Source organism: Pseudomassariella vexata, assembly GCF_002105095.1.
Source record: "Pseudomassariella vexata strain CBS 129021 chromosome Unknown BCR38scaffold_24, whole genome shotgun sequence".
Taxonomy (NCBI): domain Eukaryota; kingdom Fungi; phylum Ascomycota; class Sordariomycetes; order Amphisphaeriales; family Pseudomassariaceae; genus Pseudomassariella; species Pseudomassariella vexata.
In genome coordinates this window covers 263279-283181 of record NW_024467979.1, presented here as the reverse complement: position 1 = coordinate 283181, position 19903 = coordinate 263279, and the positions used below count along the sequence as shown (strand labels likewise).

General features: G+C 51.2%; 6 protein-coding genes across 6 annotated transcripts; 3 read left to right on the top strand and 3 right to left on the bottom strand.

Annotated features, from left to right (window-relative positions):
* The first annotated feature begins 59 nt into the window (after window positions 1-59).
* Window positions 60-1622, top strand: BCR38DRAFT_451531 (uncharacterized protein). The gene is made up of 3 exons (XM_040861468.1): window positions 60-216; window positions 318-489; window positions 750-1622. The coding sequence occupies exons 1-3, from the start codon at window positions 109-111 to the stop codon at window positions 1253-1255; spliced, it is 786 nt and encodes a 261-aa protein (XP_040709978.1). The 5' UTR covers window positions 60-108; the 3' UTR covers window positions 1256-1622.
* Window positions 1623-1659: 37 nt separating this feature from the next.
* BCR38DRAFT_414649 (uncharacterized protein) lies at window positions 1660-2927 on the bottom strand (the record flags this gene model as incomplete). The annotated part of the gene is made up of 5 exons (XM_040858955.1): window positions 1660-1822; window positions 1887-2064; window positions 2125-2248; window positions 2303-2809; window positions 2868-2927. The coding sequence occupies 5 exons, from the start codon at window positions 2925-2927 to the stop codon at window positions 1660-1662; spliced, it is 1032 nt and encodes a 343-aa protein (XP_040709977.1).
* Window positions 2928-4648: 1721 nt separating this feature from the next.
* Window positions 4649-10090, bottom strand: BCR38DRAFT_461783 (uncharacterized protein; the record flags this gene model as incomplete). Its single annotated transcript, XM_040862559.1, has 2 exons — window positions 4649-8481; window positions 8596-10090. The coding sequence occupies 2 exons, from the start codon at window positions 10088-10090 to the stop codon at window positions 4649-4651; spliced, it is 5328 nt and encodes a 1775-aa protein (XP_040709976.1).
* Window positions 10091-11011: 921 nt separating this feature from the next.
* Window positions 11012-14308, top strand: BCR38DRAFT_414647 (uncharacterized protein; the record flags this gene model as incomplete). The annotated part of the gene is made up of 1 exon (XM_040858954.1): window positions 11012-14308. One exon carries the CDS (start codon window positions 11012-11014, stop codon window positions 14306-14308), a length of 3297 nt encoding a protein of 1098 aa, XP_040709975.1.
* A 979-nt stretch (window positions 14309-15287) lies between these two features.
* Window positions 15288-16583, top strand: BCR38DRAFT_478899 (uncharacterized protein). The gene is made up of 2 exons (XM_040863122.1): window positions 15288-15699; window positions 15762-16583. Exons 1-2 carry the CDS (start codon window positions 15558-15560, stop codon window positions 16154-16156), a joined length of 537 nt encoding a protein of 178 aa, XP_040709974.1. The 5' UTR covers window positions 15288-15557; the 3' UTR covers window positions 16157-16583.
* A 1361-nt stretch (window positions 16584-17944) lies between these two features.
* BCR38DRAFT_451525 (uncharacterized protein) lies at window positions 17945-19881 on the bottom strand. The gene has a single exon (XM_040861467.1). The coding sequence runs from the start codon at window positions 19604-19606 to the stop codon at window positions 18233-18235; it is 1374 nt and encodes a 457-aa protein (XP_040709973.1). The 5' UTR covers window positions 19607-19881; the 3' UTR covers window positions 17945-18232.
* Between the last annotated feature and the right edge of the window lie 22 nt (window positions 19882-19903).

Here is a 19903-nt window from a genome sequence, read left to right as displayed (position 1 = left end):
CCAGCACCAAAAGTTCGGACTTCGCCTGAGGCCCAGTCTCATGACGACTTGCATTTCTCTCTCCCAATCTAATTTTCCGGACCTCTCATCTTCGGATATCTTTTGAAAATGAGTGATGAACCGGAAATGAAAATCGAACCTACCAGAGCCGCGGCTCTAATCTCACAGCTTGCTGGCGTCAGTGAGCGGGCTGCCGCCGCTGCCAAGGGCAGAAATGTATGCCATCTCACTTGCCATTGGGAACACTATGCACGCACTGTCTCCATGTCGCGCGCATAATGTTATATGTTGTCGAATTATGCTCATTTTATATACAGGTCCGCCTTGTCGCGGTTTCCAAGTTGAAGCCGGCAAATGATATCTTGGCTTTGAGTCAGCCTCCGACGTCGCATTTGCACTTTGGCGAGAACTATGCCCAGGAGCTGAGCCAGAAGGCGGAGTTGCTGCCGAAGAGTATCCAGTGGCACTTTATCGGAGGGCTTCAGTCTGGTATGCTTTTTTGCCAGTTTAATGACAGTTGTTGCAATGCGGTCAAGCTTGAGCTTGGGAAGCCTTGACACCGCAGGACGCTCATCTTGAGTGACACTTTCAGTAACCTGGAGCGCGATGGGAGTGATTGGTCCCCGGGGTGTTTAAGTCAAATCACTACTAGCCGCCTTGAATTCCTCCATCACCTTGTCCGAGAATCTCGTCCCCTAACCCAACAAGAAACCACTTCATATGCACATTTCATTTACACACAATCACAGGCCACTGCAAATCCCTCGCCAAAATTCCCAACCTCTTCTGTGTCTCCAGCGTTGACACCCCCAAAAAAGCCCAACTCCTCGACGAGTACCGGGGCAAACTCCTATCCACCTCCCCCGACGTCCCTAAACTCAACATCCACGTACAAGTCAACACATCCGGCGAGGAATCTAAATCCGGCTGTTCCCCCGGCGCGGAAACCGTATCCCTCTGCCGCATCATCGAGCAGGCGCCCAATCTGCACCTTTTAGGTTTGATGACCATCGGCGCCATTGCACGGAGCGTGGCTACAACCCCCGAGAACGAGAATGAGGATTTTGTGTGTTTGAGGGAGCAGCGGGATTTGGTGGTTAAAGAGTTGAGGTTGGATGGGAGGGAACTGGAGTTGAGCATGGGGATGAGTGAAGATTTTGAGGGGGCGATTGCGTTGGGAAGTGGGGAGGTTAGGGTTGGAAGTACGATTTTTGGAGTTAGGGGGCCGAAGAGTGAAGCCAAGATTACGGTTTAGACTAGGGAGCGAAACAAGTATTACTTATGTGCATGCTGCTCTACACGGGTCGTGGTGGGTATGTTGAGAGTGAAGGATACCGGGATCAGTTGAGGACAGTTGAATTTCCAAGATAAGACCGAGCCAGGCGTCGTCAAAGTCTCATGGGCCAGCTTACTTTGTAGGAGACGTGCAACCCAACGTGAGTTTGGTGCGATGAGTGGCTTTGCACCTGTAACACATTTAGGAGGGACGACCAATATGCCGGTTTCATTACAAGGCTGCCATAGACACGCTGGGGTGGCACAACTCATACATACTCAGAGAACAAAACGGGATAAAGAAAGGACGTATATACGGTATACATCATCATAGACGGGCAAGTACGATAATTGACCAAATTACCGTCTAATTGCATCAATTTCTCATTGCGTATCACCTGGGTAGGTACTGCAGCTCCTTGCATTCACGTAAGCCGTCAGATAGGCCAAAGTCGCTATGCCAACTAATCCACCATCTTGACTCAAATCCAGGAGATGCAATACCAGTCCACTTGCATCCACCCGTAGGTCATCCGCATCCACACATCTACATGAGCAAAAGCACATCCTGCCATAGCATCTCGACATCTCCAACCACTCGCTCAGCTTACGCCTCAACAGCCTCATGCTTTCTGGTGTTGCAGCCCTCGCTTTTGTCGAGGCGCTTGCTGCAGCAACTCCAGCGGAACAGGTGCGGCCAGTTCTCGAGGTCCTCCACGTGGTAGTGACCATCGGGTCCCGTGTGGAAGTGGGGAGCGCCGATCTCCCAACTCAATCGCTTGATCGTGCCTATATATGGAGTAAATCGGCTGCCAACGTGTTGACTTGTTACTTTAATGCTGCACTTACCAGGGTGATATCGGCAAGCCAAATCGTCGTTCTCGCTAGTGCAGAACAAGCTATCGCAGTTGCGGCACGACTTGGTCTTGGGCTGGCTTTGGGAAAGTCTGCGAGACTCCTTGTCGCGTGTCCACTTGGGCATTGTTAGAGCCTCTTACTTGCAAAAAGCCTGGGAAGGCTGACTTACCTTGCGTCTCAAGAGGAGCCACTTGGTCAAGCTGGCCTGCTTGTGAGCAAGGTCCTCAACGCAGACGTTCTCAACAGTCTTCTTAGTCTCATCACCATTGTCGGCATCTTCAGCCTGCTTTGCCCCTGGGACCGGGACGCGGACCCAATTGAGCTTCCGCGCCTCCACGGGTATAATCGCCTGATTCTGGTCCTCTTGAACGTTCTGCATGTGCTCAGAGTCGGCTGCCTGCTTCGCCTTCTTGACACCTCTGGCCTTCTTCCCCTTGCGAGTTTCTCCAACCTGCTTCGCCTTCTTGGGCTCGTCGTTCTCCTTGGTCTTCCCAGGCGAGTCGTTGGTCGGCTCCTCTTTGATGGTTTCGGCGTCGTTCACCTTGTTGTACTCTTTGGACTTCTTGTAGTACTTGGCTGGCTTGGTCTTCCCCTTCCCCTTCTCTTCATGCTCGGGCTGCGACGCATCCTTAGCCTGTTTCGCCTCATTGGTCTGACGCATAGACTGGATGAGGGCCTACATGACGTTAGTTTGGACATGTTTTCGGATTCAATAATGATCGACTCGAGCTTACCTTGACCCACTGGACTTGCTCCGGGTTGAGGCCGGTGAAAGCGGTTGTTGGTTTGACCATTTTGAACCAGGATAGTGGTGATCAAAGCTGACGAGGAGCGGACGATCAAAATTTATGGATCGTCGTGTTTAGAAGATAGGTGAGCAGGTGAAAGTGTGCCCTGAGATGGTCCCCAATACGATGCCTAATGTCGCGTTGCTCGGCGAAGGGGGGGGAATCGCAGGAACGAACCAGTGCTGTAGCTGGTAAGTGAGAAGTTGAGTTGTTAGTAGTAACAAGTTTGGCAGAAGAATACCGAATGCTATCCATGTACATTCTTAAGATGGGTCTGCCAATATTTGCATGAAGGTCCTGATACGAATGTTTCTACCTGCCTGCAAGGTGGCATGCTGTGTTGAGCGCGTGACTAAATTGTCTTCCTCAGTCGCGTCTGGACGCGTCTTGCTAAAGTCACTTGGATTTCACCGTCTTATAAGCAGCTACATATCTGGGTTGGCAACAAGGCTTCTCACTGCTAAGGCAGGCGCCGTTTGCTGGTGTCGCGCGTACCTTTATTCACCTGTGTTGTCAAAGGGTTGACTAAGGGGAAAAGGAGGCGACATGGTCTGATGAGGCAGGTGGCAGGTTGAGCAGGAACATAGACCAAGCATTGCAGTATTCCACCAAAGGGAGTCATCCTTATTGAACCAAATTCTCGACCGAGTTGTCCCATTATTATCAGTGAGAATCTCACAGGATGGTCACTGAGGTTTCACTTCAAGCATATTAGGAAACGCTCTTCCGTCAAGTACGCTTCACATAGCAGTCGACACCATGAGACTTATCTTCTATTATTCTTGATACTTAGGTGAATATCATATGACCCCTGGGCATGCATTGGATGGTCTAGCTGGTTACGGAGCTCTAGCCTTGACGTAATATCACTCTACAATGTGCGGATTTGAGCTTGAAGTATGCTACTTTATCTACAAGGCCAAGATATTCCTCTTTTCCCGCCGATTCTTGAGAATTGCAACATTCTTCTTCTATTTTGGCCTCCTTTGGAGCTAGAAAGATGGCATTCTCGAATATCAGATGACAAGTGTTAACGACCTCGATAAGCTTTTATAAGTGGATGATATTCGAATAGCGCCAAACATACTATTGCGGCCGTTTCCCTGAGTTGCCGTGAGCCCACAAAGGTCCCGTGAAGGATTCCATCTGTGTCGCGGTCCGCATTCCGTATATATCTTAGCTATGAATGTCATTCGGACCCTTCGTTAGACCTTTCTACTAACAACGAATGTCGGTCCTCAATATTGCGTTGAAATCAACCTCCTTGTCCTTGGTGTTGTGCCTGCGGGGAGAGCTCATCTTTTCCATTCGCGCTGGTCACGGCATCTGGCGAATAACGCGCTTCAACGGCAATCACTTCAAAGAAAGGCTGACCTGTTCCAACATTAAACCTTGACGGATGAGATCTACAGAGTCACTGGAATACTCCGTCTGCTAATTATATTTAATACTCGCATTCCCCAGTCTCATCATCTCATTAACGTTACCATGCCACGCATGCCTTCTAATCCTACAGGTCAAACAATGTAGCCAACACCAACCGGGGCTCTTTTAAGAAGGCCATTTCCAGTTTCCGAACCAGTCCAACAATGCAAATCAAGACTCCGACACAAGCGCAAAATTCCATACTAATACACACGCGAAACCTCCTAGCGGCCCTCGACACGACACCGCCTCCACATATTAACTCCTCCTCACATGAAGACTCGCTCGGCTCACCCGAAGTCTTATTCGCCTTTGACGCTCTGCTTTGAATCACTCTCACTTCTCTGCTTCTCCGAGACAGCACCAGACTCCACCAGTGTCTCCCAAACTGCATCCTTTCTCTTGATCTTCTGTCTATCCACAGGGAGTCCGTCCAACACCTTTAGTTTTTGGCAGCGTTGCGTGAGCATGATCTCATACAAGCGCCTCCTCTTCTTGGTTCCGAGATCCAACCTTGCTGCATATATCTCGTCTCGTTCTGTGTTCGCCTCCGGCAATACGAAGGGATTGTAATCTGCATCCTGCTCAAGAGGAACAAGGCTCTGAAGGGGCGGATAAAACCCCAATGTGGACGGGTTGTCCCTAGTATCCAATTTGCTTAGATGTGGAAACTCTGCCAGAATATCGATCACCCCTGTCGATACGTCCAGTCGGTTGCCTGTCACGAGTAGCTTCTTCAGTCTCGGGATGTAGCGCAATGGGGAGAGATCTTCAATCGCATTGAAGTTCAGGTTCAGAGTCCGCAGGTTCGGCATCAACTGGCCGAAGTTGTCGGACAGAGACTGCAAACCACAGTTTGCAAGCTCCAGATATTGGAGGTTAAGGAAGTCGACGAGTGGATTGAAGGTCGTGAGTAAGTTGCCCGAGAGGTATAGCTTACGAACTTCGTACGCTGAAGTCAGGAAGGAGGGGTCGAGCGGAACGCTGCCTTTTTGTTCCCGCAGAGACAGGCTGTCCAGCCGTTGCGCACGGCGAAACCCCGTGAGAGCTGTGATGTGGTTGCGATCTGCATGCAGTAGGCGAATGGCAGGGAACGCAGAGAGGTCAAGAGTAGTGAGGGCATTATGAGACAACTTGAGATACTTGAGACATGTCATGGTTTGGTTCATTGTGGGTCCGAAAGACGAAAGTTGGTTGTGTTCGACATTCAAGGTTGACAGAGAAGGCAGTTGCTCGATGTTCCGGATTGTGCTAATCTGGTTTCCTTCCAAGTCAAGCTCAGTTAGCCGCTCCATTCTCGTCCCATCCAAATCAACGTGCTCAATCAAATTGGCTCGAACCCGGAGGACTTGCAAGCTGTCATGAAATTTGATGCCATCCAAGCTAGTGATCTGGTTGTTGTCGGCACGGAGACTGCGCAGGTGAACTAGCTCCTTGAAGGCATGCAGACTGGTAATCTGGTTGTCCGATATGTCGAGGTATTGCAGATTCATCAGGTGGCCCCACGCCGCCAGCTCTGAGATGTGGTTGTGCGACAACTTCAAGTTGCGAACGCTTTCAGGCACACCGTCCAAGTGACGGATTGAGTTGTTCGACGCGTCAAGGGTGATTATGTTGCCACAGAACTCATCCAGCTTGTGCAGGCTCTTCAGTTGCTTGTCGTTGATTTCCAATACTGGCATCGCATCCCAGTCTGGTTCATAAGGCTCCACCTCGGTAATCTTCTCAACCAAATTCCGAATCGCCTGTGACATGATGTTCTTTGATCCATCACCAGTGACGAGATAGTTGTCTCCTACAACGTAGCTGACTTCCAGACCACATGACTGGTCGGCTTGATTCATAGTGAAGTCTGACAAGGGGCTCAGGGAATAAGTCCCTACATGGCGCCCGATCGTGGGAGTCGCAGTAGGGGGCGGCAGATGTCTTGTTGGACCTGGGGTGGTAATGATGAAGCTCACGCTTGTCTTGCACTTTTCATGCTCGTCTGGCCCAACGATGGTGGATTCGCCACGTATGCTGACCTGGCGTTGCTTCGGTGAGCCTCGCTCTGAAGCCCCTTCTTCGTCCTGTTCGTCGATCCGAGAAATCGGACGAGGCATGAACGCGCGTCCCCTGACAGACAGACTTCTCCTGGCAGCACCCTCAGAGCGACTTCTTGACCTGGACTTGTTTGAATTCGTACCCACTGCCCGTGCCACATTGACACGTCGTCCCCTTCTTAGAGATTCAGCAGTAATATCACCAACTGATTGGTCCATCACGCTGGACTCGTCACCTGCATTGGTCTCGTCTGACTGCTGAGGCATCACATCCTGGATAATTGAGGCGATTGGCGACGAGAAGGTAATGGTTAGATTTCTCCGCCGACTAGGACTGGATCTCTGCATTCGGTCCTCGTGAATTGTTATTTCATGCTCGATATCTTCGTCGTCCCCACCGCCACTTGCCCTCAGAGTTTGCTGGATCCTTGTGAAAGTCTCCTTGGTATGGCTCATAATGCTCTTAGCATCCCGAGACTTTTTCACTGAAGATGGAGCTGGAGAGAACTCATCTTGCACGAATTGCTCCAGGTCGTCGAGTGGCGCTGTTTTCAGTCCAAGGTTCTCATTTTCTCTGTTGACGTCGACTGAAAGATCAGGTATACTGGCGAAGGGATCTTCCTCGCTGTCTTCTGAGGGAAGGAAGTTCCTTGATTTTGACGCCGGCTTGGGCGTCTTCATCTTCATCCAGACCTTGTTCTCCTTGTCCAACACCATGTTACCGACCTTTTCTCCAATGAGACCTGTCACCAAGTCGGGCACAATAAGTCTTCTCGAGTCGGAACCCTGCGATGACACCGTGGGCATAGAATGACTAGAGGAGGAGCCGGAATAGCGAGACCCTTGCGAAGGAAAGTCAGCGTGTGCTGAACTTGCAGGGGCGTCCGGGTTGCGCGAAATTCTGACGTTGGATAGATCACTGATGATTTCGTCGACGGCTTGGGTGCTGTGGCGCATCTCACTGCTTCTTATACTCTCCTGCACAGATTGAGCGAGCTTGGTCTCCTCTTCAACAGCTTCCCTGGCTAGTCCCATAGATCGTATAGAGTAGGCAATGAGATCTCCCATCTCGCTATCTTCCTCATACTTCCTCAAGCGATTGATGAGTTCTGGGTCCTCCTGTCGCGCAGGCATTCGGGGCACAGGTCGACCTTCCCGGCTTGGCGGCCGCGAAAAGGGCTCCCTGGTCGATTCCTGGTATGAATCCTCCAGTTCATCCGGAGTAACGACGTTCCCTTCGGCCTCTGATTCTTCGACACTGTTGAGTCCATTCGGTCGTGCTTTGTTTCTGATCATTGCCATAATCTTGTTTGCCTCGATGAAAAAATCCTCAGTCTTGATAGATGTTTTCCGTGATCCCTCGATGGCAAAGTCTTGTACGAGAATCTGGGAACCCTCCAAGGATGATCCATTTTCGAGACTGTCAGCACTGAAATTGATATCTGCAAGCGGCGCCCTTTCGCGCTGAGTTGATGATCTTTGACTCGGCGTTGGCGTGCGTGGGCGGAGGATTTGGCGCATAGACATAACCGTTGGGTGAGCTGGCGGTTGGGCGTCACCTAGACGTGCGTCCATTCGCTTTTTGGCCATTGCGGACTGCATCTGGTAATGAGATGACAGAACCGACTCGATAGCCGCAGGCCGTTCTTCCATTCCGTATGCGATGTCAGATCGATGGAGGGTTCGCCTTCGTTTTGGCGTTGGATCTTTTGAAGGCGAGGTGCGCGGTCTTTTGGCCTCCGAAATATCTCTCTGGGGAGTTGCTTGGACTCTATAGCCCGCAGAGCTTGTTTCCGATGAGTTGCCGGGCCGGGAATTTAAGTGTGATGCGGAACTTATGAATGAGGGCCTCGAAGAAGGGGCTGTAGCGCTCGACTTCTGCCGACTGCGTCTAACCATGAGATATCCTCCGTTAGAGGTAGCGGAATGGTGACTGATGTCGAATTTGATGGGTTTACTCGGGGGCAAGGGGTTTTCCTCTGGTGCCACATTCTCCTTATCGTTGTCCATTTGAGACCGTTCGCTGGAATACAGCGAGATGTCTTCGTTGAAAGTGTAATCATCCAGTTCACCGGAGCCAAACTTGTTCACAGCTCCCAGAGTTTCGTAATGAGCCTGACTGACTTCTTGGGCTCTCCTGGAACTGGAGCCTGACGGGAGTCCATGTTTGAACTCGGGCCTGGTGGAGGGAATTTCTTCATTTGAACGCTGGGCTGATTGGTCGATTGAGCGCTCGGGGCTGTCAGCCATCTGGTCCTCAAACTGACTGATTCGTCGTAGTAAAGTCTGGTTTGTGAATGTATCGTACGGCCCGAAAAGCTTCAGAGGACTTCCGCTCTTGGCTTGCGGTGGCTGGAGCTGCTTCTCTGGGCTAGGGTTGGGCCCCCGTGGTTGGACAGGGCTTGGAGGTGTGTTCGGTCTCTCCTTTCTGTTGACAGACGCAAAGCGCTCTGTGCGAATCGTAGGGAACTGCTTCGGTGTACTAGCCTGAAGCGATGACTCGGGTAGCATTTCTGAAGTATCCGTGTTCAACGGAGGACTCAATAGTCGGTGTTGGAAAGAATCTTCAGCGGAGCGACCACCCCGACGCACGTTGAGGAAGCCGCCGTGCCTCGCATAATCGTCCGTGTCTTCAGGATCCTGGTCATCGCCAGCAGTGCTGAGCCCCTGGTCCAGGCTACTGTCAGGCTCAGAGTCGAGTAGCATCTGGTTTTGCCTCAACTTCTCTAGCTTTTTTTGAAGTTGATCTGCGGGAAGATCAACGGGAGCAAAGCTGACTCTACCATCCTCGGCGTTGCGGCGCGATATCAATATGGGGCTGAAGTGCTCATTACGCACGTCACTTTTCCCACTGGCTTTACGCGACGCTTCCATTCGAAACTTTGCGCTCATCGAGGTGAAAGATGTTTCACTGGCCTCTCTACTGGCAGTCTCCTGCGCGTGGAGACTGCGCTCCGCGGTCGAGCCGTCAGGTCGGTTAAATTGCGCGAAAGATTCATCATTCCTCTTGTACTTCATTTCTCTAACGCGAGGGGCCGGTATTGCCGAGAAATCATTGCCTGATGACTCAAATGTGATATCGGGGTCATGATCGTCGAACTGGCGTCTTCGGTATGGAGGGGGACTTGAAGGTAAGGTCGTCTCGTTCACCGTGTCGTCTGGTGGCGTGTCTGCCTCAGGCGCCACCGGTGCAGGTGGTCGAAACATGTTCTCCAGTCCCGTTCCGGCTGAGCTGAACAGATCTTTGGATTCGCCATATGCGATCTCGCCATATAGTAATCTTCTCTTCCACTCCGGCACCTGATCTCTGCTCTTCAGAGGAGACGCGCTCAAAGACTTGTGTTGCACTGTATTATGGATCACGGACGCCGTGGTTGAGGCAGACACAGACCGACTGAGATGGCGTCCCCGCTGAGAGGCCTTGATCCCTTGCGACAGTTTCGATGGAGCGCATTGTGATCCGGGGATGTTGATCTCGTTGGAGCTCCTTTCGCTCAGTGCATGCGGGCCATCGTCGTGATTGGTGGGTCGCAACCTGCTACTGTTTGGGTTTGGTCGTGGCATTTTGCTGAGCTGCTCTCGTACGCTTGCGCGTCGCGAGCTGCTCGGCGAAGAAAAGGTTGGAAGTTGGGCATGTGAATTGTCGGATCTGGGCTGGGAAACCCAATCCTCAGACAATGAATCAAGCCATGCGTGATCCATTGTTGACGAAGAGATAGGAAATAGTATACAATGATAATCTAACCCTCGGACCGTGCCATACAGGATGTTATAAGGTGAGGGATCTCAAAATGCGGAGCACTGGGATAGGGTAGGACCTGGTTGGGTAGGGCGATGTTTATTGCGGCGCGAACAATCTTTTGTTGGCGAAGAGGCGCATGGACGAGGACTGGCTAGAGAAGAATAAAGTTGAACCGAAAGAGTCTGGCAAATGATACCAAAACACAAGATGCTGTAGAAGTTGGCTGACAATTGAGCGGCTCGTCAGTGATGCGCATCAATATGGTCTTTATGAGCCACAAATCAAGCACTGCGACACAGACGCGATCGTCCCTAACTAAATTGAAAACAGAACCCACTTTCCTTGCAATTGGACGGAAATTCCCCGGTTGCTATAACGACGGCAAGAACGAAGGTGGGAGAAAAGGCGGGTTTCCAGGTGCAGCCATGATGGGGCCGCCGAGCGCACTGAATTCAATAGCGCCTTTGGGGACAATCTTACGAGACACTCGTTGTTCGCATAGGAAGGGTACTTGGATTCCAGCCACGCTCTGTTATTTATACAAACAATTGAACTATTGCGACCTTTCAAACGAGAAGCACCTTCCTGTTACATTGTACATTAGTCTCCTTCGGGTGATATCGTGGTCCGTGCGCCTCTTTACGCGGTACGCGTCTAGACTACTTTAGGTTGTAACCGCGTTGCTCTGGTACCGTTTTAGAGATGCCAGCTTCGGCTTGAAGTGGATCTGCAACAACTCGAGCACAGCTGAGCACATTCAAAAGTGCAAGCCTCCCTAGTCGTCGGTCAATGCTTGCCCCCCTGAACAATCCTGCGGTTACTATTCAGCCCTACGACGTTCCGAAAATGTCAGACAAGCATCGTCGTCACTGCATCTAACAATGGCGAAGCAAGGTGGCAGCTTGCACGAGCAGAAGGAGAGATGTTTGCTGGGCGAGGAATCGAGATATCGTGCCACCCCTCAGCAGACCGATGGGATCCTATGCTTTGGGTCTGACGACGAAGATGGCACTGCAAGGAATGCGAGAATGCTGCGATACGAGAACCAAACAATCCGATACCTGAACGGCGAACCCCCCCGGATTCTCTCGGCATCTCTCCGCGGGCCGTTCGATGCAGCCTCCGGTTGGGAGAACCCGTGGCGAAACAATGGTCAACCCAAGGCTCGGAACTTGATAACCACCCTCGACCACCATTTCGACACGGAAAAGCAAGCTCGAATAGAGGCATGGACGAGGAACATCACAATAACTTCTATGGAAATGGGAGAGTTCTGGGCACCGGACCATGGGGTCGATGAACTTTCGGATGAAACCAGCCGGAAGAGGCCTGCAGGAAAGGGTTGGTTGAAGAGCAAGATTGCGAAGCGCAGGCGGGCCAACTTTGGTATACCGACTACTGTGATATCAACACCAACGCCGGCTCCTGTGCCCAAGCCGATTGCAAAGACCAAATCGGCACTTGTTTCCACGACTGTGATGAGTGCATCAGACAAGAGCTCCGGGCCTGCTAATCGTAGTCTCGACATGCCAACTCCTTCAAGCTCACCCCCGAAAAGTATAAGCGCTTCGACACGACAAACCATTGGCATTTCCTCGGAATGCGCAACATCAGGAGACGAGTTGTCAAACGTGAACTTGCCGGGAACGGCCAGCCAGCCCCGACAAAGGATCTTGCCCTTGTCACGTGCCCCGAGTCAACGTTTTGAGATGGTCACCTATGATGGAATCAATGAGCCTACGAGCGAACTGTCCTCACTTGATAGTTCTCAAATGCATCGGGGGGAAGAACCGGGCTCGCATGAGGAGCTCCCACCCGGGGGAAAAGCAGATGCCAGCTTCCAGTTTCATATTGACCAAAGTTTTTACTATAGAGCTCGTTCCACACGATCTGGGGGTGTTGCCAGGACGAAGGACAGTAACGATCCCCAATTCCAGCCCGTACAAGCCGGAACACCACCTTCCGAGACCTTTGAAGACCAAATCGATATCGACATGGGACAAGATTCACCCCCAAGAGAGGCTTTACAACAGGATCAGCCAGCGTCCGGTGTATCTTCTCCGCCGAGTCAAGTGGACGACGCAGAGGATGAAGATCCGCACATGGTTATACATCGCCCTCCACCGAGAAGCATGGAGTCCGCTTCTCTCAGCGATGATGATCTCGAGTACCAGTCTGTTTCCTCCGAAAGTCCTGATCGTCCGCAAAGTATGCCGCAGACTGCTGGACATCGATCAGACGCCGTACATACACAGCCGTCCTGTGATATCCCGAAAGCTGTGGAACAAAGCGTCGGCCCTCAGCTTGTGGCGGTTCCCACAACGAGTCCTACGAAAAAGCTAAGAAATAAAGATGGCATTGACCACGAGCAACGGATAATACCACATGAAGCTGCTTGCAGACGCATGCCGGCGGTCCAGGAATTCTTTTCAGAACCTATGATGGATGAAGGGTCCACTTTGGTCGGAGATGTAATGGACGTCGATGATCAACCATCAAGATGCATATACAACGCCTCAGAAAGGCTAGAAATGGCGAAAAGCTCTGCTCGCGTTACATTGGTGACGATGCGCGAAAAGACCTTGCATCTGGTCCAAGAGAGGGAAACCCTGAGGCAGCGCTTGAACGCTGACGTTGACGCCTTGGACTTCGCCGAAGCCGACAGACTAGCTCCTTCTGCTGAAATCACGGAGGATGGCTCAGTTTCTGATAACTCTGAAGTCATGGTTCCTATCTCGAAGACCAAGTGGGGAGTTGTAGAAGTGGCCAGCTCACCAATCCATCCACCGCCGAATGTCGGAGGCGCGCAGAAGACGGCTTTCATCAAGATTGAGCCCGTCGATGAAGGAGAGGACGAACGAGTTCTTCAGCTTCCCAAGGCCGAGCCGCAACGCCCTGAGGCACCTGCCGTTGAGCCGATCGCCAATCTTGATGGCCCGCATGTCAAGTCTGAGCCAGCTCAGGAGCAGTGGACCCCCGGCCCTCCCGTCAGTTTGTTGAGTACTCCGGGTAGCGATTTCCAGCACCGCGGCATAGGGCCTTCACAACAGACACCTTGGGCGACGCCAATCGTCGAACCGATTAGGACTGATCGACTAGCACAGCCCATCATGACTCCCAGGCTGTCAATTTCTGAGGCACCTGCACCTGAGGTCTTCTACCAATCACCTGGAACTGGACAAAGCCCATGGGCCAACCTCAATGTCCAAATCATGCCAGCCTCTGCGACCCGTTTGTCGAATTCTACCGGAAGCGAGCCTGGTTCTCAAATGTCTTCAATGGATGGACACCAACCTGTGGACACTCGAGGTAAACAGGCATCGAGCTCTGTTCAGAGCCAGCCACAAGATCCGCTAAGCCCTTACGGGCTTGAGCAACGCGCGTCGACTCCCGACCTTGACCTCTCGATAAAGTCCTTTGCGAAATTTAACACTCCGTCACCTGAACGCAAATCACGACAGCAGTCAAAATTTCCGCGCCTGTCAGGGGACCGATTGCCGAGTACACAAGTTCTTATTGATGTGGCGAATTTGAATCCTTGGCAAAGTGCACGGAGGAGTGCTCGGGGAAGTACTCATTTGCGTTCGAGCTGTCGTGTGTCCTTTGCTCCTCTACCCGGTAAGAATACAGACAACGATGAACTGCCCCCGCCGCACAGTGTCGCAAGACCTGCCTCCCCTCCGCCCCAGACCGCGGTTGAGATTGGCGCTGAAGATGTGGACGACAATTTCCTGGGGCATTTCGATGCAATGAGACGACGTAGCGAAAAGGCAAGCGAGGATAGCAGTCCACTTGTGCCCATGCCGAAGTTCCGATTGAAAGAGCGACTACTTCCCGACTCCCAGCAACTACCCCAAAGCCCCGATGTGCGTGCCATGGCGGAAGCTTTCAAGGAAGCAGACGCGCAGCTACGAGCCATAAGTCTTGAGACACCGTCAGCACATGATGAATGTGTCGAGGATGCCAATGAAGCGCCACAATCACCATGGCAAGTCGAGAGTCAGAACCAGGGCATAGATGACGTAGCAGAAGTACTACAGAACTTGGATGATTTTCTGAACCCCCGCTGGGATGTGGACGCGGAGCTAGAGAAGGCTAAATCTGGGAATGGAAGCCAAAGTCAGGGCAGGAGTAGAGAGTCCAACATGTTGGAAATGGGTATCTGGGATGTGGTATGATGATGTTGAATGGCGAACTGAGCTTAGAGCAGTGCGTTTTGATACCCATATGCATTTACAGGGCGAGCGGAGTTTGTCGGCGGGAAGCATGATTTATTAGAGTGGACATAGGCTGATGACATGCGCGCCCTTCGCTGTTACTTAATGAATTAACTCGATGAACGGCCTTGGCATGTCCAAACTTGGCGGTTTTGCTTTTTAAATGATCAGCAAGCGTGACTTCAAGATTGTAAGCTTTCCATGAGGTGTGCAGTTGAGGTTCCCGAAAGGCAGCCTCGCCACATCATTCGCCATAATAGAGGGGGAGGTCGGGTTGAGAAGATGCTTAAATCCAAACTTAACTGAGTTGGCGATTGATCAATGTGCTTAGGCGTTGAACTCCTTGATCAGGAGCTCCCTCACTGAACTGGTGTGCAGCTTGCAGAGCTTACTACCCAACGACGATGATATCTTGGCGGAAACCAACAGTATGTCCGTCTCCTGAACGAGGTCAACTTGGCGAATTTTATGGCAAAGCCCATCAGATTCTGTCCCGTTCCTTAGCGGTGGAACATCTCTAGCTCATGCCACAGCCTTGGAAAGTCACCTGTCAATCCCCGAGCCGGTCAGAGGCCTGCTTTATTGCATAGACCAACCCCCTTACGTGAATATACCCCTGAAATCAGATACCAGGTAGGTTCCTCCTAAGCAACAGGAGTCTGGTGCAACCAAGTCTTTTTCGCAAGTTAGCATGTACACGCGAAACACGATGTGATAAACTACTGGAAAACTTGAGGGCCATATAAGGCATGAGAGATTGCGGGAGGTCCCCCAGCTTATACGACGTTGGTTATTTCCTGGCGATTTCCCTGTGTAAGAGCCTTCATGCAAACTATCCTAGTCTAATGGCTGGGCATAGGCTCCAATCTCCACAGCTTCGAGGTACAGCAGGATGCCAATACAGGGCTGTGAAATAAGCCAAGGGCATAGTCGTATTTGACGGACATCGCTTCCAGGGTAGCCTTTTGCCCTTCTGGTGCTTCGGTTGATACTATTGGTTGATGTTTAATAGAACTTTTTCATTTTATATCAGTAGTTCTGCGAAAGGAGCCCAGGTTCAAGTGCTGTATATATTTTGACCACTGCCACATTCCTTGAATTGTTATTGATATCCTTTTCATCGGCTCAACTCCTTGTCTCTCTTTTTCAACTGAGTTTGCCTTGATACCTTTCTATTCAATAGCACATTCACTCTTTAAGCCTCCTCATTATGAGAGTTCTTCTTTTAGCAGGCCTACTCGCCGGCCTCTTAATCAACCATGGAAGAGCAGCGAAGTGCTCCTCCAACCTCCTCATCGATGACTTCTCCGAGTTCTCTTCGCAGACTAATAGTCTGGGCACTCGTGCCAGCGGTGAGCTACCTTGCGCAATAAACCTCTCTTATACCCCCGTTACCATACTAAACCTTACCCAGACGACGACTCCATGGTCAAACTCACCGCAAGTGACAACTCGATTATCTTCACGCCGGAGAAGATGTCGTACTTCTACGAGACGCTGCCATGCACGCAAGCCGCCATGTCAGGCTACGACGCCATCTCCTTCACAATGACGGCGCCCAAGGGCGCCTCCTTCATGTTGGAGATTCAGACCCGCGAGTCTTGCTCTGCTCCGATACTCGATAGTGCATGGCACACTGTTGGCAACTTTACGGGCCAGGAGCAGACGATTGTTGTCCCGTTGGAGTCGTTTAAGGATGCAAACCTGGAGGCTATTACGGCGTTCAACTGGGCAACTTGGTCGAAGGTGTGCAAGAAGAATCAGGACTGTAAACTGAGTAATATTCAGTTGACTTGCGGTGGTTCCTGATCGACTTAGGCGCTTCTGGAGACTTAATACGATTCTCCCCTGAAAACTGGCCAGGTTTCGCGTTCAGTCGCCGTTGCTATATCGGTTGAGGGCAGATTTTCTCGGCGTCCATGAGACTCAGGTTATAATCGCTTACACTTGTCGAATCGTTATCGGCCGTGGGGGGTTGGCATATGGTTCCCCTAGATGCAACAATTTGATGAACCAACAACCGTGATACAAACATCCTGAAACGTGCCCCCTGTTCGCATTCCTCGCGAACTACTAGTAACACCAACAGCGGTTAAAACTCAAGTTCACTAATCATATTTCTCTAGATTGAGGTTTTCAATCACTCCATCAGCTTCATTAACATTTGGTTTTATGAATTGTTACAATGTAGCATTCAAGCGCATCAAAACAACGGTACGCGCTTTACACAATCGAGGAGACTCCATTGCTCGACAAAAAGCACGCGATCAGCTCATCATAGCAAGGTCATCAGTGCCTTGCCGAATATCATTCACATAAATTTCGATTCCGGGTCCGTCATTGTAGAACTTAACGTGATCGCCAAGCTCGTCGAAGCAACACTCAAATATAAACTCATTCCTCCCGTCGTCATGGAACCCCAAGGTCTGACTGTTGGAGGCTGATACTCTGGATCTGCTGGAGAAAGCAGCTCCTTCAAATATGGGTATCTAAGCGAATCAGTAAACTGGGTTGAGATTGTGCTTGCCAATGGTGAAATCATCTGAGCATCGAAATCCGAGAACCCCAACCTTTTCAAAGGGGCCACCAGAGCCGCCGGGACACTGGTTATGGCGACATTGTTGGAATTTGCACTAATTCCAAGGGAAGTTGTGAAAACCACTCATTGAAGAGCGAGCTAGGTACTGCAGTCAGTAGAGTTGACTCAGAAAGACACTGCGAATAAGATGAACAATTTCGTGGATGGCATCATCTTCTCCAAGGCCACGGTTCCATCACGACTTGGTCAAATGAAAGATGAGAAACCAGCTGTTACAAGACGTATGCCCGTCCCAAACCCTAGTACAAACTCCCATCACGAACTCGAGCTCTTCATCCGTGTGTTTCAGGGCGGTGATGAGCGAAGGGGGATTTCTTTTGAGAATCCTTCGTCTTTTTCGGGTTTGGACTTGATCGTAATAGCTAACATCGTTGTTGGATTCTCCAGGTTGCTTGCACTCCTCGGCGTCAAGCTCGAAGTGCTGGGGCGATAGGGCCCGCTCTAAATTTTGGGAACCCGCGCATAGGAGATTGACGTAGTATTTTCCGGGAAGCTGGCTGAGATTTATATTGGTACTTCGGAGGCCAAGGTTGTCAAGTGCATATCTGCAAACTGCACGATGTTATTCGATGAATTGAGTAGGATGCCTGTTGTATCATTTCCTTTTAGGAAGAGCTACGAAGTCCTCCAAGATAAACGTGTGTTGCTGGTGTGGATTTCCATCTTATACCTTTCCAAAAAAAACCTCGGAAGCCGCATTACCCAGGATCAATGTCAGCTTCGTGATGACAACGCAATTTGGGTGACAATGCACTCGCCGAGTCGCTGGATAAGGTATGGGTGGATAATCCACATCGTGAGCTTTGCTCAGCATCTTCATATTCAACTCCAAGGATCGAGGTCTTTGGACCGATATTTGACTGCGCGCTATTGGCACTTGTCAACTCCGTCTTCTTTGTTCGCATACGGCACGCTCTGTAGCCTATCGCCGCCATGGCTGGCTCATCTGTGAGTCGCATCGCACTAGTTGTGGACGAGTGGTCTACGAGAACATCATTGATTCCTTGCGGGATATCTACCGTGCAGCGGGCTATCGTTCTCCCTGGTGACAAGTATTTTCAAGACAGACACACACACACACGCTTTCAAACAAGGCAGGATAACTCCAGCTTGTACTAGGCATCTCAGACAAAAATTAAATCAAATCCTACAATCAAACGAACAAATGACCGCTCGCTCAAGATGACTAGCGCCAAGCCCAACGGCGGATCTTGCAAGTTGTCAAGTACGCAGCTCCTCGCCAAACAGCTAAACCAACGTGCCTGCCAACAATAGTTTTTATCTTCCTAATTCCAGCGTGCTTGATTCTCGGCCTCGTACTCTCTCTCGTTGTACCCATCCCACTCGTTCTCCAGAATTCTAGCATCAATCTCGCTCTTGGTACCCTGACCAGGCGCCCGTTTGCCCCTGAAATCGATGCATTGGTAGTCAAACTCGCCCTCGACTCGTCCATCGCCCAGGAATTTGATCCAGCCCGAGTTATGGTTACCATACAGCATTGGGCCCTGGTCTTCGCGGCCTCGCCACTTGAAGTGAATGGGCTCGTGGGAAGATTGGTACGGGCGTCTCTCTATGAACAGCACACCTTCGATAACGCCAAGGTCAAAGCTTCCCCACATGCTAGAGCCCGCGAGGGTCAAGATGAGACCGAAGTCTTGTCCATAATGGGTCCATTGTTCGGAGACTTCGGTAGACTTGATTTCGTAGCGGCCATTGAGGAGACCCAAGGGGGCCAGTGGGGCATCTTCTTCGTAATCGTCATAGTCGTCGTCGGCATACTCGGAGTAAGGCGGGGGAGATTCTTCGTAGCACATGCCGCCAGTGGGAATCCGTCCTCTTGCCACGAACGAGCCGCTCCGTCGGGCTGTTTGTTTGGTTCTTGCTGGCTTTTCAGGGCTTGAAGAGGAAGCCGCAGCAGACTTTCTGCCTGGACCTTGTGAAATGCCACCTCGAAGAGTCTGCGTACCGCGTCGATGAGCTGTCTGCTTGGCAGGGGACGATTTGGCAGAGGCGGAAGGTTTCGAAGCTGGCTTTTCCTTCTCCGGCTTCACTGCTTTCACTTTGGGTGCGGGTGTAGCCTTGGTAGCTTTGGATGCACTGGTCGCTGAGGCTTTCGCTTTGGGGGTGGAACTCTTAGCAGTCATAGCAGCAGTTGTAGTCTTCGCCTTCTTGGCAGCCGTCTCTCTTGCTCCGTTGTTGGTCGACAGCTTGACCTGAATACCGCCAACATCGACTGTGAGGTCAACGTTTTCGGCTTTGCGCTTGGTCCCAGCAGCCTTCGTCGTCGTCGTGGCCGTCTTCGCAACTGTCGTAGAGCCTTTGAGCGCCTTCTTGGCTTCGCGATCCTTCTTGGTCCACTCCTTCTTCAGCTCTGTCTCAAGCTTCTGGACGCTCGCGGGAACTGACAAGCTTCCCCCCTTGACGGCATCGTACAGCCTCATGCGCGCCACAGCTTTGGTCTTGGACGGCGGAAGTCCATAATGGAGGCACTGGGCTTCAAACCAGTGTGCTGGGTGGTCCTTATCATTGCCAGACTTGAAATGAGTCTTAAGTTCGGCAGCAGTTGCTCGACGGTGGCGATTACCACCCGAAGCTTCGGCGAAGAGATCGCCATTCGCGAAGGCGAAGTTGTCTTTCGCGATTGGTGCCGTCAGTGACATTGCGGTATGTGGATGATGAAATGAGGAAGTAGCGAAACAAAGTCGAATAAGCAGACGCTGCGAGTTGTGAGGGGGGTGGCAGTGGGCGTTTCAGCGTACAAGGTTTGTACACCAAATCCCTTGACTGCCAGGCAATGGGTGTGCCGCTGGCAAGTGACGTTTCGGTGAATTTGATAAAAGTTGCCGAGTAAAAAAAGCAATTAGGTCGACGGAAATTGGCAGCTGCCTTGGTCAACAGACGCGACTTATTGCCGAAGCCAATTCGGAATTTGAAGCCGAGCCTGTAGAAGTATTCCA

What these genes read in the sequence shown, in the direction of transcription:
- BCR38DRAFT_451531 (XM_040861468.1), top strand. Translation starts at nt 109, where the DNA reads ATGAGTGATGAACCGGAAATGAAAATCGAACCTACCAGAGCCGCGGCT. An exon ending in CCGCTGCCAAGGGCAGAAAT is followed by an intron (nt 217 to 317) that starts GTATGCCATCTC and finishes TTTTATATACAG; the next exon opens with GTCCGCCTTGTCGCGGTTTC. An exon ending in TATCGGAGGGCTTCAGTCTG is followed by an intron (nt 490 to 749) that starts GTATGCTTTTTT and finishes ACACAATCACAG; the next exon opens with GCCACTGCAAATCCCTCGCC.
- BCR38DRAFT_478899 (XM_040863122.1), top strand. Translation starts at nt 15,558, where the DNA reads ATGAGAGTTCTTCTTTTAGCAGGCCTACTCGCCGGCCTCTTAATCAAC. An exon ending in TCTGGGCACTCGTGCCAGCG is followed by an intron (nt 15,700 to 15,761) that starts GTGAGCTACCTT and finishes AACCTTACCCAG; the next exon opens with ACGACGACTCCATGGTCAAA.
- BCR38DRAFT_451525 (XM_040861467.1), bottom strand. Translation starts at nt 19,606, where the DNA reads ATGTCACTGACGGCACCAATCGCGAAAGACAACTTCGCCTTCGCGAAT.